Raw genomic sequence first — 17,414 nt, 5'->3', positions numbered from 1 at the left:
AACCTAGGCTTACGCTGTCATATTCCTCTTGACCGACCTATGTTCAAATCCAGATTTTCTGTGTGCCACAAAGGTATAGCCCAGTGATCTAAAGCAGAGGTCCTACCACTTCCAATTAAGTCAAGTGGTGTCTTGTGGACCAATGATTTCATCACACATATTCTAACAACCTTCACATAGTTAGTCTACTCATAACACAAGGCATCCCTTCCATTTTTGAAGGTCACATACTCATTCTCTCTCATAATGCAACACTTGCATCACAATTCACATTAAGGCATAGTCAAGCGTGTCTGGTAACATATCATTTGGTCCAACTTACTGCAAGACTGGGGCAATGCAAATCAGAAGTAACCTGTGCCTGTTAGCTTTCAAAACAAATTTAAAACATTTTTTTCTTCTGATTGCCAAAACCAGTAAAAGTTGCTGCATAGTCCTGATACACAAGATTGTTATCAAACACACAGCACAGCCACTACAGAGCAACAGCCACTACAGAGCAACAGCCACTACAGAGCAACAGCCACTACAGAGCAACAGCCACTACAGAGCAACAGCCACTACAGAGCAAACAGCCACTACAGAGCAACAGCCACTACAAGCAACAGCCACTACAGAGCACAGCCACTACAGAGCAACAGCCACTACAGAGCAACAGCCACTACAGAGCAACAGCCACTACAGAGCAACAGCCACTACAGAGCAACAGCCACAACGACCAGTGAGTGAGATGAAGAACAAACATAATGGCATATGTTTACCTGCAGACATAGATACAGGGTATACTATACTCTCATACTCTTCTGAAGAGTAAAACAATGCAGTGTTTGTACAATGGCAAATTGGGAGCCTACATGATAGTTTTGTTTAAGTTAACGAGGCTAATTATTAAGATTATAGAAGGTCCAGATGGGTCTCATGGTGTCATTGTGAAACGGATAAGCCAAAGGGGCATTTTCCCCACATATGAGTCATCACAGATTTCTTTCAACTTGTAAAAATGTGTCAGGTTGACATTTATTGGGATGAGTCTTGTCTTTGTGCCAGAACTGAGAGACTTCCACTAGATGGGCCAGCTGCAGAGTCAAAATTGGCTACATCATAAAAATGAATGTACAAATAAAAAATACCTTTTGGATGTAATTTATCAAGGTTAGGGTTAGGACATTAGGTTAGTAGTGTGGTTAATGTTAGAGGCTAGGTTTAACATTAGAGTTAATGACTTTGTGGCTGTGCTAGCTAGTAACCACTCTGCAGAGCTGCCACCAGAACAAGATTCATAACACAAAACGCAAACCTGCAATAATGTGACCACACAGGGAAGCAAAAGCCATTTACTTCAAGTCATTCATAGTTTGATGTCATCAGATGGACTTTGGACTCAATAATAGTTTGATGTCATCAGATGGACTTTGGACTCATTAACAGTTTGATGTCATCAGATGGACTTTGGACTCATTAACAGTTTGTTGTCATCAGATGGACTTTGGACTTAATAATAGTTTGATGTCATTGATTTGATTAACAGTTTGATGCAAAAGCAAAACAAAAAAATACCATGTTTTAACGTATTCATGGTGGTTTAGTTCCACTTTGCTTAATAATGACCTTTAGTAGTTTGCAACATTTCTTTCTGTTGTGATAACCATTGTACAAAGAAAGCGATTGAACATTCATTTCACAGTTTATATACAGGTGACTTATGATCAAGAGATTATACATCATTAGTGTGGAGAGACCAAAGCACAGACATTCTCCTACATTGTTTCAGCATCAGTCGAAAACACTAATGTAACCCACTCTACTTTACAATTTCATTTTTTTATATCTTATTTTGATACGTTTATCTTCCTATATGTATGACTCTGAACTGGGAAATGGCCCTTGATCATTGCTGATGAGCAAATAGATTTTTCATCCATTTTATGCTGTGTCTGAATGGTCATTAACTAAACTGAAGATGAGCAAAGCAATATTACCAGTCAAAAAGTGAACAGCACCATTGGCAGCTACATTAGATGTAAGATTGTTAACCTGTGTCTGATTACAATGGTTTGTGGGGTGCAACAGAGAACTCATCCGTTCACTCACCCATCTTGGTGTAGGTCTAAAGACATGTTTTTTTGCAAGGAATGAGACAGTAGCTTTGTAAAAAGGCTACATTCAAAAGCACCTAAATGATCTGCAATGTTACATGGCCAACACATTGAGGAAAATATCTACATGTTAATTCTTTTAAGCACTTTTATGCTCTGACCCCTAACCAGACAGTCAATATGCAAGATTACAGTAAAATATTTGGTTCAGCATATAAGATATTTGCACCATGCAACTAGTGTAGATAAAACTGAAATCAATATCTACATAAAGAATTGAGCACAGTAACTATATTGGATAATTGCGTGGAATATATTAGATGATACCTCACCATCTTAAAAATAGAAGTTGAGAAATATCTAAGCTATAAGCAAATAGCAGTTGCTCAAGCATTATTCATACAAAATAACTTTCTTAGTAATACCTGATTTATATGAAAGTAGTACTGTCATGGCCTTATTTCTTCAAAACAGGTAGTTAGATTTGAAATATATGTTCAGTCAAATAAATATAATGTATGCTGCCTGCAACAAACCGATGAAATAGTACCACAGAAGCTGAGATTAGTATGTACTGATTATTTTTCCCCCTGTTTTAGTAATGAGTATGACAGCGTTTGTAATTTTGCACAGATTTTGCCGTGAATGATAATGAAAGATATTAACCATAGGAAATAATCATGTGTCTGTGTTCTGCTCTGTTCAACCCTCTATTTTCTCACTTGACAAAGAAACCCTGATCATCACCATCTACCCTACCTGCAACATATTGTTATCTGTCAAATATAGTTAGATGACCTTTAAAATCACCCCGGAACCATGTGACCCCAGAACCATGTGAGGGAGGGACAAGAGAATGTCCTCGCACTACTCTACTCTGAGGCGATGGTTATGAAAGCAAAGCACCACGATTGAATACTGCTGTCCATCTCGAGGTGACCATCAGGAATATATGTATTAAGGCATTCAGTTTGTTAGAGCACAGAGTCAAAACAGTTCACCTAGTTATGTATAAGAGTTGCATATGTCTAAGATTTGGCCTTCAAAGAGTGATAGATAGATATGTATTCAGGACCAGGACTATACAACCTGACATGCCAACAACATGCCGTCATACTCTTTCCAATAAGCCCAAAACAGGTTTCAAACTGACTTGATTTTACAGGCACATTGCAGGCCATGTTGCTGTTGTTGAGCAAAAGTGGATAAGCAAGAATGTGCTTTTTTGTCTTTTAAATATGCTGTTGGAAGAATCACCTGCTTAGACCAATGAGAGATGAGGATGAATTTCTAAAGAGTAATACTTATTATCTAGATAATTAGCACCTGTTTCTATTGAGGGCAGAAGTGATAGAGATACGTCTTCTGTAAAGAGAGAGAGACTTTATACTGTGAATATAATCTCTAGTTCAAGAAAAATCGACAGAGATAGAATATCTAAACATCGCTATAATGTCTTTTGGAATGACTTGGCATGATTGAATAAAGTTTAAAAACAACATAACAAAACAAAACGGCTTCTCAATCAATCAACCATATGGAGTATGATTGTTTTTTGCTAAGGTTCAAGATAAGTTACAAAATTAGCAGAAAACTATATTGGAAAGTTTTTGTTCCTGAATATTATACACTGAAGCTCACATAGGGGAAAAAATGTAGGGCTATTTGAAGTGCTAGGTTTTGAGTCTACAGTTGAAGTTGATGTTCAAAGTGTAGGGAGGCTGGGGTCCATTGTTTCTCTGTCCGGAGATTCAATGTAGTTGGCTGCCTCTTGCAACTTTAACAACATGGCCATCTGAATCAAAAGACAGAGGAGAGAAGAGTCAGAACAGGTGAATCATTTCAACTTAACTCTACACTACGTTCAGTATGGTGACAACGATACCTTCCAAGCACATACAGTAATAGAATTGCGACACAGAGAAGGCCTTACAGCAGGGCTGGGAAACAGGCGCCCCACAGTGTGTTTCAGGGTTTTGTTCCAGCCCTGCTCGTGTTGTATTCACCAGACTCAACTAATCAACAAATAATGCTCCTTAAATTTGACCACTATTAGGTGAATCAGGTGTATCGTTTCTGGACTACAACCAAATCCTACACACACTGTGGTACCTCCATGACCACAGTTGCCTACCCCCAGAGTGTCTCACCAGAGGGTCCAGGGTGTCCATGGAGCTGGGTGGGGTCTCCTTATTAAGAGGCCTGGCTGAGGCCTCGCTGGGCTGGCCGGGGCCTCCAGAGGTCATGCTGGGGGGAGGCAGGTGGAACAGCTTGGCCTGGTCCTGTTGGGCTGAGGGCCAGGGTAGGGTGCCCCTCACCCACTCCACTGGGTCCTCCCACACTGCCTTCTGACCATGCACCTGTGGCACAAAGCCACAACACCGTCATACACTGACCCAACCACTGTCCTATCCACATTTCTCCAGGACAAACTTGTAATTCATCTTGCCTGGTCCCAGATCTGGTTGTGCCGTTACGCTAAATGTTTGACGTGGCAATGACAATAGGAATTGGCAATACAGCACAGATCTGGGACCAGGCTATAATTGATCTACCAGGATAGTAAAATCTGTCTGACCTTAATGCCATCCTTGGCTCCTTCCTGCAGGTAGGGGATAATGGAGAGGTTCCACAGGTCAATGAACCAGGAGCGGAACTCCTCCACAGTCACAGGACAGGACAGGAAGAAGCATGGGCCTAGAGAGACGGAGAGAGAAGAGAGAGACAGAGAAAGAGAGAGATAGAGAAAAAGAGAGAGAGAGAGAGAGAGATACAGACACAGAGAGACAGAGAGGAAATAAAAGAGAGAATAAATCTATTAAAGATATCTTTCAATGACCACATCCAATCAAACACAGTCTGTGACCACAAGCTACAGACAGATCTCCAATATCTAACTAACTTTAGGCATCACTTGATTTGGATAATATATAGATTTAGACCTGTAGACCATCCATAGAGGACTATCCAAATTAAGTGTGACCTAACTTAATATTCCTGTATTATTTCTCCCGTAAAACAGAATGTTTTCCTACCGATGAGGAAGTCAGAGGTGCTGTGTTTCTCCAGGAAGGTGTGCAGGTGGTACCACAGCTTGGGTACCCAGTCCAGCACCCTGAGGAGGTCCTCGTTGGACAGGCTCCTCTCGTCCTCCGCCTCCATCAACTTCCTATGCAGGTAACGCACCAGGAAGCCATTGGCTGGCTCCACGTTATTGGAGAAGGTCACCATCCTGGGGGTCAGGGAGGGTCAAAGGTCAGGTCATGCGGTACGTATCCTAAGGCACATTATTTAATGTACCTATAACATTAGACGTTTATCCCAATTTAAATATCTATCAAAGCATAGATTCATGGCAGGGATATAGCCTTCAATGAGGTGTTTTAAGACTGGGTCAAAACAATAACAAAAACATGATTTGTCTGTTCAATTACCTGAAGCTGAGGTGCAGGCCATGGTTGGGGGTCATCTTCACTGGTTGGTTGGTAGTTCCAATGATGTAAGGACTGAAATAGACACAGAATCATCACAGATCAGACTAGAAACATAAATGTACCATAAATGGCGCTATAGATGTTTGATAAAAGGTTCCATTTCAGCTTCTGTTCAGTGTGTTAGTCCGCTCACCATTTGTGGTATTTGCAGGTGAGGGCCCCATTGACAAGCTCACTGATGGAAGTGGCATCATGTATATCATCCAGGATAACCACCAATGGGATTTCAGCTGTGCTGGTTTCCCGATCGATCTGATTGGCCAGGTTGGACAGGTAGAGTTGGAGATCCTGTTGAAAGGTACGGGAGCGAAAGAAGTCATGCTATGGTGTTAAATCACAAACCCAATGACAGTTGACTGTTTTCTAATACTCCTGAGCTGTAAGGTGTACAGGCTTTTGTACCAGCCCAGCAATAACACATCTGATGATTAGTGATAGCCTAAATGATTAGTTCATAATGTGCTGGGTCAGGTCAGTTACTAGTACTGGGCTTAAACAAAACCCTGCACATCCTATAGCTCCTCTCTAGAACTAGGAGTGAGGAACCCTGTTGGCGTGTGTATGATACACACTGTCCTGTCCCCACCTTGCATGACTGGCGGTGCATGTTGAAGGTGACCACGATGCCGTCGGTGAGGTCTCGGCCGCTGCGGTCCACCAGGTACTCTGCCAGGTGGGAAGTGAGGTAGGTCTTGCCGGTGCCGCTGGGCCCAGACAGGATGAGGCGGCGGTGCTTCAGCAGCAGGCTGATGTAGTGTTGGCTCATGGGCTTGGGGATGAGCGTCTCAAACACCAGGCTGTCCACACACTTCTCCTTCAGACCTGCAGGACGCAGAGGTCAAAGTTCAAAAGTTTAACATTATAAATATTTATTTTCTGTTTAGTTTAAACACACAGTATTAAACAGAACAAACATGGGCATTGGCATCCTAGCAACATAACAAATAAAGTGTATGACAACACAGGTACAACGATTGTTTGGGTGTACAGCATTCCAAACAGCCCTCCATTCAGCTGCTCACAGAGACCTCACAGAGACATACCGTAATTCAAGAGAAACACAAACTATCAAGCCATTTCTCCTAACATTGAGAGAATACACTAAACAAGAGGTTGAATGTTTGTAGTTAAAACAAGAAGTCCATCCATGTGAATGAAAATGTTCTGCTCAACGATTTACCGCATCACACGTCACGTCACCCTTCATAAACAACTAGGAGTGCAGAAATAATGTTCTGAAATAACTCCCAGATCAGAAGCAAGTAGTCTGTGCTCCTCCTTCTCCTCCGGCCTTCTCCTCCTCCCTCATGACTTCTCCTCCTCCCTCATGACATCTCCTCCTCCCTCATGACATCTCCTCCTCCCTCATGACATCTCCTCCTCCCTCATGACATCTCCTCCTCCCTCATGACATCTTCTACTCCCTCATGACATCTCCTCCTCCTCCCTAATGCCCTCCTCCTCCCTCTATCTTTCACCCCCCCCTTCATGCCTTCTCCCCTACATTCCTTCTCCTCCTCCCTCATTCCTTCTCCCCTCCTCCCATGCCTCCATCCTACAGTGTGACATACCACCCCACATGTATAGGGTATTATATGTGTGTGTGTGTGTGTGTGTGTGTGTGTGTGTGTGTGTGTGTGTGTGTGTGTGTGTGTGTGTGTGTGTGTGTGTACATGTGTCTGAGGCCTGGGCCAGCTGGTCGAAATGCTTGAGCTGCCTGACACACAAGCTGCAACAGGATATTTCTCTGAACCCCTCCTTCTATCCCACCCATCCCTACTGCATTCCTTCCTAGCCAGGAGGAACAGACTGCCTACCCCTGCACCTCGACATTGGTTTAAAATCACTAATGGGCTCTGATACATATAGATTATAGTGGAATGGATCTATGTACACCACTGTTCTAGGAAAATGTGCTCCAAGAAACTAATCGGTCCAAGAAAATCTAATTGCCAAATGCCTGTCTGAGTTTATGTTTTCCTCTGGGTCTCCTGGGGGACGGAGGGAAGCCACACATTCTATTATTTCAATAATAAGGTAATCTGGAACATGGCGATAAGGGAGAGGTAGGGAGAGCTAGACACCACAAATCAGTCTCAGTCTGGCCCAGGCTGAGCCCCTGACGCTAAAGGGTACCAGGGGTCAGAGACAGGGGGGAGATAGAGTTGAGGCGATAACGAGGCAGACAAAATGAATTATGACACTTCACAGCGAAACATCCATCCCACTTGATATTTAACATGACATGTTAGTATTAAACATGACAAGCAGTCCAAATGTCTGGATAGTGTGAGCACCCTGGTCATAAATCATTCTGGATCTTAAGAAAACATCCCTTTCATCATTGTTCTGTGTGGAATGATGTGGATACTGTTTGGTTTCTGAAACAAAGGGCATGCTTTGAAAGTGGAATGGGAAACTTCCAAACATAACAGGAGATCTGAAAAGAGTGGACAGAAAATCCAGAGAGGAGATAAGGAGGTGAATGTCCATTAGACCAGATAGACGAACTCAGAACCTAAAACGTGGTGAAATTACCTGTGGGGTGAACATTAAGTCTGTTGACTGTTTGCTGACCCCAAATGGATCTAAGACAGGCTAGGCACAAGCTGCTATTTATTTGCCGTTCACCAAAAAATCGTTGCTCAAAGAAAACACACACACAAAAAAATTACTTCTACTGTGATAATCAGCTAATAGTACATAAACAAATACCCTCTCCTTCAGAGGGATATTGTTCCTCACCAGAAACAAACTGCAGATTGCAGAGTTGCAGAGTGATAAAGGGCACCCTTTTCTTACCTACCAATGCATAAATCATGTTTTGTTCCCAGAAATATAAACATTGAGTAAATCCATTTGAGGTCAATCACTTTTTGACATCCTCCCTTTTGATACCAAAAAAAGAACTTTCCACCACGGGAGGTGAGTGGCAGGTCGGTCGGTGGCAGGTCGGTCGGTGGCACGTCGGTCGGTGGCAGGTCGGTCGGTGGCAGGTCGGTCGGTGGCAGGTCGGTCGGTGGCAGGTCGGTCGGTGGCAGTCGGTCGGCGGCAGGTCCGGTTCGGCGGCAGGTCGGATCCGCGGCAGGTCGGTCGCGGCAGGTCGGTCGGCGGCAGGTCGGTCGGCGGCAGGTTGGTGGGAACGTGCTTATATTAATGACTGGAGCTGAATAGGTGGAATGGATTCAAATACATGGTTTCCAGGTGTTTGATGCCATTCCATTTGCTCCGTTACGTAAATTATTATGAGCTGTTCTCCCTTCAGCAGCCTCCTGTGCTGTCCATACATGTTTGCCCAAGAAGCGGTCAGAAAGACCTGGACCTGAATCCTGAATGCCAAAACTTTCAGGAGATAAAGGTGCTCAAAGTTGACCCATTTTGCCATTCCCACCATACCATGAGACATCATCAATGGAAAAGATGAATGGTTGAGTGTGATATCATTTAAATGAAACAGGGTTGTCAAACTACTTTAGAATTTCTTGAAAACATTTGTTTCACATTTTACATCATCTAAGGTGTTTGTCTTGTGCCCATCATTGGTTGAGACACAACGTGCTCTTGAATACAGGGTGGGTGTCATTTCAATCATAGAAATAGAATTCAACAGCATTGCAGTTCTTGACACACTGAAATCGGTGCACCTGGCATCTACTACCATACCCCGTTAAAATGCACTTAAAAATGTTGTCTTGCCCATTCACCCTCTGAATGGTACCTATGCACAATCCATGTCTCAATTGTCTCAAAGCTTAAAAATCCTTCTTTAACATGTCCCCTCACCTTCATCTACACTGATTTACTGTTGATTTAACAGGTGACATAAATAAGCGGTCATAGCTTTCACCTGGATTCACCCGGTCAGTCTATGTCATGGTTTTGTACACTAAGTTTATATCGATGTGTACCCAATGCCGCCCGTCATCTCTGATTATCTGCCGGGTGTGCAATATCAAGTGTACCTACAGGCTATTTAGTGTGATCTCAATCAAATGATCCATAGCCTACTTGGTGTGGTCTTAATCAAATGATCAATAGCCTACAGGCTATAGGCTACGAAGAGCATGCCTGGAGAAGCACAGAGCAAAGTTATATTTCTAAGATAGCTGCTGCTATGGTGTAAATAAATCTAGGCTGCATTACACACTGCAATGGATACTCCAACGCTGAGCCCCGGCCTGCTCTGCTCTTCCTGATAAAAACATGTTTTGTGCTGCCTAACCAATGGCTGTGCTTTGTAGGGCTACCGTGGCAGGTCAGGAGGAGAATCAAATAATTATTCAGAAACATTTGTTTGATTAAAAAATGCAATATCTTGCACACAGACTAGCCTATAGCCTATGTTCTGTTCAGTTTGAGAAGGGGAGCGTGAAGATGAGGAGGACCGGAGGTCAACTTTACCACCTTGCTACTACTATAATTTAATAAATAAAAACAATATGTTTCTTGCCCATGATATATATATATATATTTCAGAGTTATTGACCTCACAATAAGCCAAATTCGACTAACTTACATTGCGGTGCTGAAATTTGAGGCAGCAGCCGCTTCAAAATCAATCAGAAACAGACAGCTGACGGTGCTGAAAGTAGCCATAATTCATTTAAACCGTCTTCATTTTAATTAGACCTAACAAGAGGGCGTTGTGTTGGAGCCTATTCATTCCTATTTAACAAATAAGAGGTAGACTACCTGTTTGACAGATGAAATTAGGCTATAGGCTTCTATCTTAGTCAATTCCTCACCCACCATGAACTCTTTAAATAGCCTACTGTACCTCTGTGTCAATGAAGGGCTGTTAAGTTCAAAACAGGACTTGAATTGAGGGGGTATGACTGGATATGCCATAGGCCTAACTTTTATAAAAGAAATGGCAAAAAGCAAAGGACTACCCATTGTTAGCTTAAGATTGAAGAAAATAAAACAGATTTGATTATATAAAGTGATCTAAGACAGCGCTTTGGTCCGCAGTGATTTACACTAGAAACAAGCTGTAAAATACCTGGGAAATATGTGACTCCGATGCAGAAGTGGTATCATTGTTTTGTTTCTTTGACATTCAGAAAAAATTGACTTTGCTTGGGAAGTAATCTAATTCCTGTCACTGTCATTTGATTAAGCTATTGACTTTCTGTACAGTACAGTAGATGCTTAAACCCAGACAGCTTTTAGGGAAACACTTGTAATCTTTTCTCATTGGGTTAAGCCACAGAAGAAGAGCGGCCAGCAGTTAAAGCTTACATTTTTCACCGTCGGTAGGTCTAATCTGTCTGGAGTGGAAAGGTAGGCCTGACTTTGGAAAGTAACATGCTCAGATTCCTAATGACGTCTCAGATTTAATGATTTGGAAACAGGGACAGTTTAGTTGCAAACAACACACACTGATTTGGCATTGGAGAAATATGATAAGATGAACACAGGCCTATCTCTCTGTCCATTCTTAGCCTGTCATTTCAGTAATGTGTGTGGTATTAAAAAATATTCTGCTATTATGTAAAATGATGTAGAATTGTATGAAATGTTTAAAGGCTATTTTTTCTCGGACTTGCAAATACGATGGTAATTTCATCCAATGCTTTTACTATAAAGGAGATCTTTCCACCCCTACTCTTGCTCACGGTTGTCTGTGAACCCACAACCTTCTGGCCCGCAGCCATGTGCGCTATCAAGATTCCTGCAATGCTTACAGAACGAAGAACAGTTTCTGAAACTGCATATCTAAGGCTTTGGTCTGTCCAAGAGCTGAGGGTAAGGATTTTCTCTGCTATCCACTTTATGTTTTAATTATTATTTTGGGTATAGGGGAGGGTCACTTGTTTTGTTTTTTTCACAAGTTCAGGGAAGGTTTAGGTAAAATATATTTTGATGAAGGGAGGTCCAATTTTCTCCATGTAACCCTTATCATAAATAATTACTACCACAAAGATGGCTGCCAGTTCACCCAGCGTCGAATGTCAACTTAAATGGTCATTTCGATTCTATTATCTATATTACTATGATTTCAATAGGTTTCCTATGGAGGATTGACAATGCAATTTAAAACAACAGATATTCCCATTCAAGTCAATATTGTCTGTGGACCTCCAACCATCTTTGTTGTACCATTTGAAAGTAGAAATTTATATTTTATTACATATATCAGTCAAAACATGACACACACCCTGTATTCAAGAACATGTTGTGTCTCAACCGATGTCGGGCACAATACCAAAACCTCAGATGATATAAAACTGACACATTTTATAAAAATGTATTATAAAATAGTTTGACAACCCTGTTTGTAAGCTTTTAAATTATATCAATCTCAACCGTTGGATGTCTCATGGTATGGTTGTGTATGCAGAATATGTCAACTTTGAGCACTTCTACAATGGTGATTGAATTAAAATGGATTAGGCCATTATTGATAATTGTACCATTATAATCCTGGTTACCTTTGAGTGTAACAGTGACGCTGCTGGGCCCCTTGGATACACAGTGTGAGGGTTGGCTCTCTGGCAACTCTCCTCCCAGCACCCTCCTGATGTGGTTCATACTATAGCTGTAGATAGAGTCTGTAGACAGGCCCAGGCTGGAGGTGGGGTCCACCTTGGCTATGTACACCTAGGGGGAGGAGAGAGCGAGAGCGAGAATAGAGGAGAGGTACATTCGTGGTGGTGAGGTACATTCGTGGTGGTGGGGTACATTCGTGGCGGAGGGGAACATTAGTGGCGGAGGGGAACATTAGTGGCGGAGGGGAACATTAGTGGTGGAGGGGGAAGCAGACTGAGAACTTACAGTATAAGATGTGAAGGTTAAGTACAGACCCTTGCCAAAACCATGTCGACATGGAGAAGAAAAGTGCTCCCATATTTATGTGTTTACTGTTTGTTGACATTATGATCCTACACAGAACCCCACACCCTACCTTTGCATTGCCGTTGAAGGTTAAACATTTAGCATTTTTAAGGTACATTTACAGCAACAATGTAGCCACTTGTGAAGGAAGAGCAGGGTTTTTGTCAGTCGAGGTGCCTGTTGAGACTCACCTTAAAAGCCTGGCCGACAGCCGAATCCAACATAGGCCAGTCCATTCTGCCGTTAACCCTCACAGTACCGATGAAGAAGTCCTGCTGTTTCACCTCCTGTTGAACAAGGACCAGCAGTACTGGATAGGTTAAAGGTTAACCATCACTCTTATTATAGAGGTCTACTGAACTGAATACGTCTGGCACATTCATCATGAATTGTAATAAAAATACTCACATCTTTGAAGATGCGCAGGTTGGCCACACGAACCACCACTCTGACACGTGGGTCGTCCCTTTGAGAGGTGAGACTGACGGCTTCTGTCTGGAACAGGTCTGTTCAGAGAGAGGGAGGCAGAGAGATAAAGAAAGAAATGGAGAGAGAGAGAGAAATAAAGGGGGAAACAGAAAGAGAAGTCAAGGAATAATCTAATGAGTGCTTGCCCTGACTACTTTAACATATCAAACACATAAACGTGGGTACACATTGTCCTTGTGTTAATTTTTACAGTTAAAATGAGGTGAAGTGAGATCACTACTGGTTGTGAATAGACTCCTGGGTGGTTGTTGGGTCGTTTTGTAACAACTGTTAGGTTTCATATACACGCTTTAAGGAGGGTTATTTAGCTGACATGTTTTGTGATAATTATCTCTAGTTTTTTAAAGTTTTTTATCTCTCAGATTTAAAATTAAAGCTAATTCATGGAAGTCATTCAGTCTTAAACTTGTTCAGTGGTGACTGTGTTCCTCTAGTTACTGTGTTACTGACGCCAGCCCTCACCAGGGGAGCTGCCTTCTCCCAGGCTCATGCTTAAGGTCTTGCTCAGAGATATGGCAACAGATTGACGTGGCGAGGCGGTGCCCAGTGATGCCAAGCTGGAGGACTGGGAGGTGGAGGTTGAGGGACCACCTGTCTTCAACTGGTCATTCTCTGCCTTCAGGTTCTCCACTGTCATCTGCAGGCAGGGACACAGTGTAGGATTAAGGGGGATACTAACACAGCTAGCTACTTAGTGAGGAGAGTCCTGTAGGGCCCTAATGGGGTCAGGGTCAGGGGTCAAACCATATCTACGTTACAGTAGACATCATTAGGTAACACAAAAACACACAGGCAGACACACACACCTGCATGTTGTTCATGGCCTCCTGCAGTTGCTCCAGCTGGTGGGCGGAGCTAAGGGCTTCCAGGCGGATGTCCGTCAGCTTCCTCTCCTTCTCCCAGAGGGCCGAGCGCAGCGTAGACACAACCTTCTCATCCTCCGGGGGATCCTCGCCTCCTTCACACAGCCTGAGGGAGAAAAACACATGATGCAAACACTGAACAGACGCATCATGTCCATTGAAACTGATGTGGCACATATCTAATCTATTCCATTAAACTGATGGAGATAAATAAGACACATAAATAAAATAGAACTAGATACTGATAGATTAAATTAGAGATATATACTGATACATGAAATAGAAATAGATATTCGTACATGCTATAGAGATAGATACTGATACATGATATAGAGATAGATACTGATACATGCTATAGAGATAGATACTGATACATGATATAGAGATAGATACTGATACATGATATAGAGATAGATACTGATCCATGACTATAGAGATAGATACTGATACATGAAATAGAGATAGATACTGATACATGATAGAGAGATAGATACTGATACATGTATAGAGATAGATACTGATACATGCTATAGAGATAGATACTGATACATGCTATAGAGATAGATACTGATACTGTATAGAGAGATAGATACTGATACATGATATAGAGATAGATACTGATACATGAAATAGAGATAGATACTGATACATGATAGAGAGATAGATACTGATACATTAAATTCATACATACATACCATTTGGTGCACCTCAATGTTTGAAATATGTATTTTATGGAATCGAAACATGGTTCAGACTAGAGGGGCACCAAGGGGGATCAGGATGTGTGAGGCCTTACCCAGAGGAGGATACAGAGACAGAGGACCTCATCATGGAGGGAGAGTTGTCCCCGTCCCCATCCCCGTGGTGGATGGTGATCTTAGGAGAGGAGGGTGCAGAGGAATCTGGAGTGGCGATCTCCTCGATGTCAGCGTACGAAGCAGAGAGCTTTGAACCCTTCTTACTGAACGCCTTGTTGAAGGAACTCCTCAGCTGTACAACAGGAGTACATAGATAACAGAGATAAAGAGTGAGGATCCCCTTCTGGAACAGAATTAAAGTTGTAAGACTGATAGAGTACCCAGAGAGAACCACAGTGAACAATTCCTCAGTCAGACCCCTGTAACCATCCCGTACTCTTTGATGTGTCTCAAATGGCACCCTATTCCCTGCATAGTGCACTATATAGGGTAAATGGTGCCATTTGAGACACACTCCTTTGCTTCATCAAAATATCACAGCAGGAGATCTGGGGGGGAGGGCTGTTGGCCTGGCGGTGGGGAGCTTTGGCCGATGGCAGATAGGTTGCGGGTTCGGGTCCCCGTTTTTTGACCTTGTGGGAGATCTGTCGACTTGCCCTTGAGCAGGGCGATGACCCTGGCCCTGCTTCTGTGTGTCGCTCTGGATGGGAGTCTGTTAGATCACTAATGTGATGTAGATGTTGAGCGGCTTCCCTACAAGTAGATTGTATGTTTTAATATGCTATAAAAAACTACAAATAATACAAAAATCACAGCAGTAACTACTGCCTCTGATTTTCTAGACTTGAATATAACCAGTAGGAAAACAATATTGTCCTCAAAATCCTCAAATCTCGCCACCCCTATACTGCTGTTGTTCCTGCTGAGGTGAAGCGGGACAATGTGAGAACCCAAGGCTAATCTGGCAGAGTGAAACAACAATAGTCACGGGCTGCAGTACACACAACATGGAAATAACCTAACAGCTTAGTCTGCAGGGAAACTGTAGAAATTAGCACCCGGTAATGAGACAGAGATGTTCATTAGACTTTGTAAGTATGGTCCAAAGAGGGGCAAGGAATAGAGACGAGCACTGTCCAATGAGGGGGAAGGAATAGAGACGAGCACTGTCCAATGAGGGGGAAGGAATAGAGAAGAGCACTGTCCAATGAGGGGGAGGAATTAGAGAACGAGCACTGTCCAAAGAGGGGCAAGGAATAGAGACGAGCACTGTCCAAAGAGGGGCAAGGAATAGAGACGAGCACTGTCCAATGAGGGGCAAGGAATAGAGAAGAGCACTGTCCAATGAGGGGCAAGGAATAGAGACGAGCACCTGTCCAATGAGGGGGAAGGAATAGAGACGAGCACTGTCCAATGAGGGGGAAGGAATAAGAGAAGAGCACTGTCCAATGAGGGGAAGGAATAGAGAACGAGCGCTGTCCAATGAGGGGCAAGGAATAGAGGAGCACTGTCCAATGCGGGGCAAGGAATAGAAGAGCGCTGTCCATGAGGGGGAAGGAATAGAGAAGAGCACTGTCCAATGAGGGGCAAGGAATTTTTTTATTTTTATTTTATTTAACCTTTATTTAACCAGGTAGGCAAATTGAGAACACGTTCTCATTTACAATTGCGACCTGGCCAAGATAAAGCAAAGCAGTTCGACACAATACAACAACACATAGTTACACATGGAGTAAAACAAACATATAGTCAATAATACAGTGAAAAAAATAAAGTCTATATACAATGTGAGCAAGTGAGGTGAGATAAGGGAGGTGAAGGCAAACAAATATATGTTATAAAATAATAAATAAATAAAATAAAATATAAAGGCCATGGAGGTGAAGTGAATACAACACAGCAAGTAAATAAAACTAAAAAAAAACCCTGGAATGGTTGGTTTGCAGCGGAAGAAAGTGCAAAGTAGAGACAGAAAATAATGGGGTGCAAGGAGCAAAAATATTAATAAAATAAATACAGTAGGTAAAGAGGTAGTTGTTTGGGCTAAATTGTAGATGGGTTATGTACAGGTGCAGTAATCTATGAGCTGCTCTGACAGCTGGTGCTTAAAGCTAGTGAGGGAGATAGGTGTTTCCAATTTCAGAGATTTTTGTAGTTCGTTCCAGTCATTGGCAGCAGAGAACTGGAAGGAGAGGCGTCCAAAGAGAAGAATTGGTTTTGGGGGTGACTAGAGAGATATACCTGCTGGAGCGCGTGCTACAGATAGGTGCTGCTATGGTGACCAGCGAGCAGAGATAAGGGGGGACTTTACCTAGCAGGGTCTTGTAGATGACCTGGAACCAGTGGGTTTGGCGACAGTATGAAGCGAGGCCCAGCCAACGAGAGTGTACAGGTCGCAGTGGTGGTAGTATATGGGGCTTTGGTGACAAAACGGATGGCACTGGATAGACTGCATCCAATTTATTGAGTAGGGTTTTGGAGGCTATTTTGTAAATGACATCACCGAAGTCGAGGATTGGTAGGATGGTCAGTTTTACAAGGGTATGTTTGGCAGCATGAGTAAGGATGCTTTGTTGCGGAATAGGAAGCCAATTCTAGATTTGACTTTGGATTGGAGATGTTTGATGTGAGTCTGGAAGGAGAGTTTACAGTCTAACCAGACACCTAGGTATTTGTAGTTGTCCACATATTCTAAGTCAGAACCGTCCAAAGTAGTGATGTTGGACAGGCGGGCAGGGGCAGGCAGCGATCGGTTGAAGAGCATGCATTTGGTTTTACTTGTATTTAAGAGCAGTTGGAGGCCACGGAAGGAGAGTTTGTATGGCATTGAAGCTCGCCTGGAGAGTTGTTAACACAGTGTCAAAAGAAGGGCCAGAAGTATACAGAATAGTGTCGTCTGCGTAGAGGTGGATCAGAGAATCACCAGCAGCAAGAGCG

The 17,414-nt window shown here is 42.8% G+C and overlaps 1 protein-coding gene across 14 annotated transcripts in view; it reads right to left on the bottom strand.

Moving 5' to 3' along the window:
* Positions 1–999: 999 nt before the first annotated feature.
* Positions 1,000–17,414, bottom strand: part of LOC111970716 (neuron navigator 1) — a 127,837-nt gene continuing 111,422 nt past the window's right edge. For 13 of the 14 annotated variants that reach the window (XM_070446004.1, XM_070446027.1, XM_070446005.1 and 10 more), the window contains 13 exons: positions 14,576–14,769; positions 13,723–13,885; positions 13,379–13,553; positions 12,836–12,933; positions 12,619–12,714; positions 12,025–12,193; positions 6,177–6,412; positions 5,724–5,878; positions 5,531–5,602; positions 5,132–5,328; positions 4,675–4,793; positions 4,247–4,456; positions 1,000–3,891 (listed from right to left, as the gene is read on the bottom strand). In XM_070446004.1, coding sequence (XP_070302105.1) covers positions 3,802–3,891; positions 4,247–4,456; positions 4,675–4,793; positions 5,132–5,328; positions 5,531–5,602; positions 5,724–5,878; positions 6,177–6,412; positions 12,025–12,193; positions 12,619–12,714; positions 12,836–12,933; positions 13,379–13,553; positions 13,723–13,885; positions 14,576–14,769 — 1,974 coding nt within the window. In that variant the 3' untranslated portion in view covers positions 1,000–3,801. The remainder of the gene's footprint in view (positions 3,892–4,246; positions 4,457–4,674; positions 4,794–5,131; positions 5,329–5,530; positions 5,603–5,723; positions 5,879–6,176; positions 6,413–12,024; positions 12,194–12,618; positions 12,715–12,835; positions 12,934–13,378; positions 13,554–13,722; positions 13,886–14,575; positions 14,770–17,414) is intronic. The other variant, XM_070446015.1, reaches the window with a different exon arrangement.

This window comes from Salvelinus sp. IW2-2015, linkage group LG1 (genome assembly GCF_002910315.2).
Source record: "Salvelinus sp. IW2-2015 linkage group LG1, ASM291031v2, whole genome shotgun sequence".
Taxonomy (NCBI): domain Eukaryota; kingdom Metazoa; phylum Chordata; class Actinopteri; order Salmoniformes; family Salmonidae; genus Salvelinus; species Salvelinus sp. IW2-2015.
The sequence above is the reverse complement of the archived record's forward strand: the minus strand, read 5'-3'. Positions and strand labels throughout refer to the sequence as shown.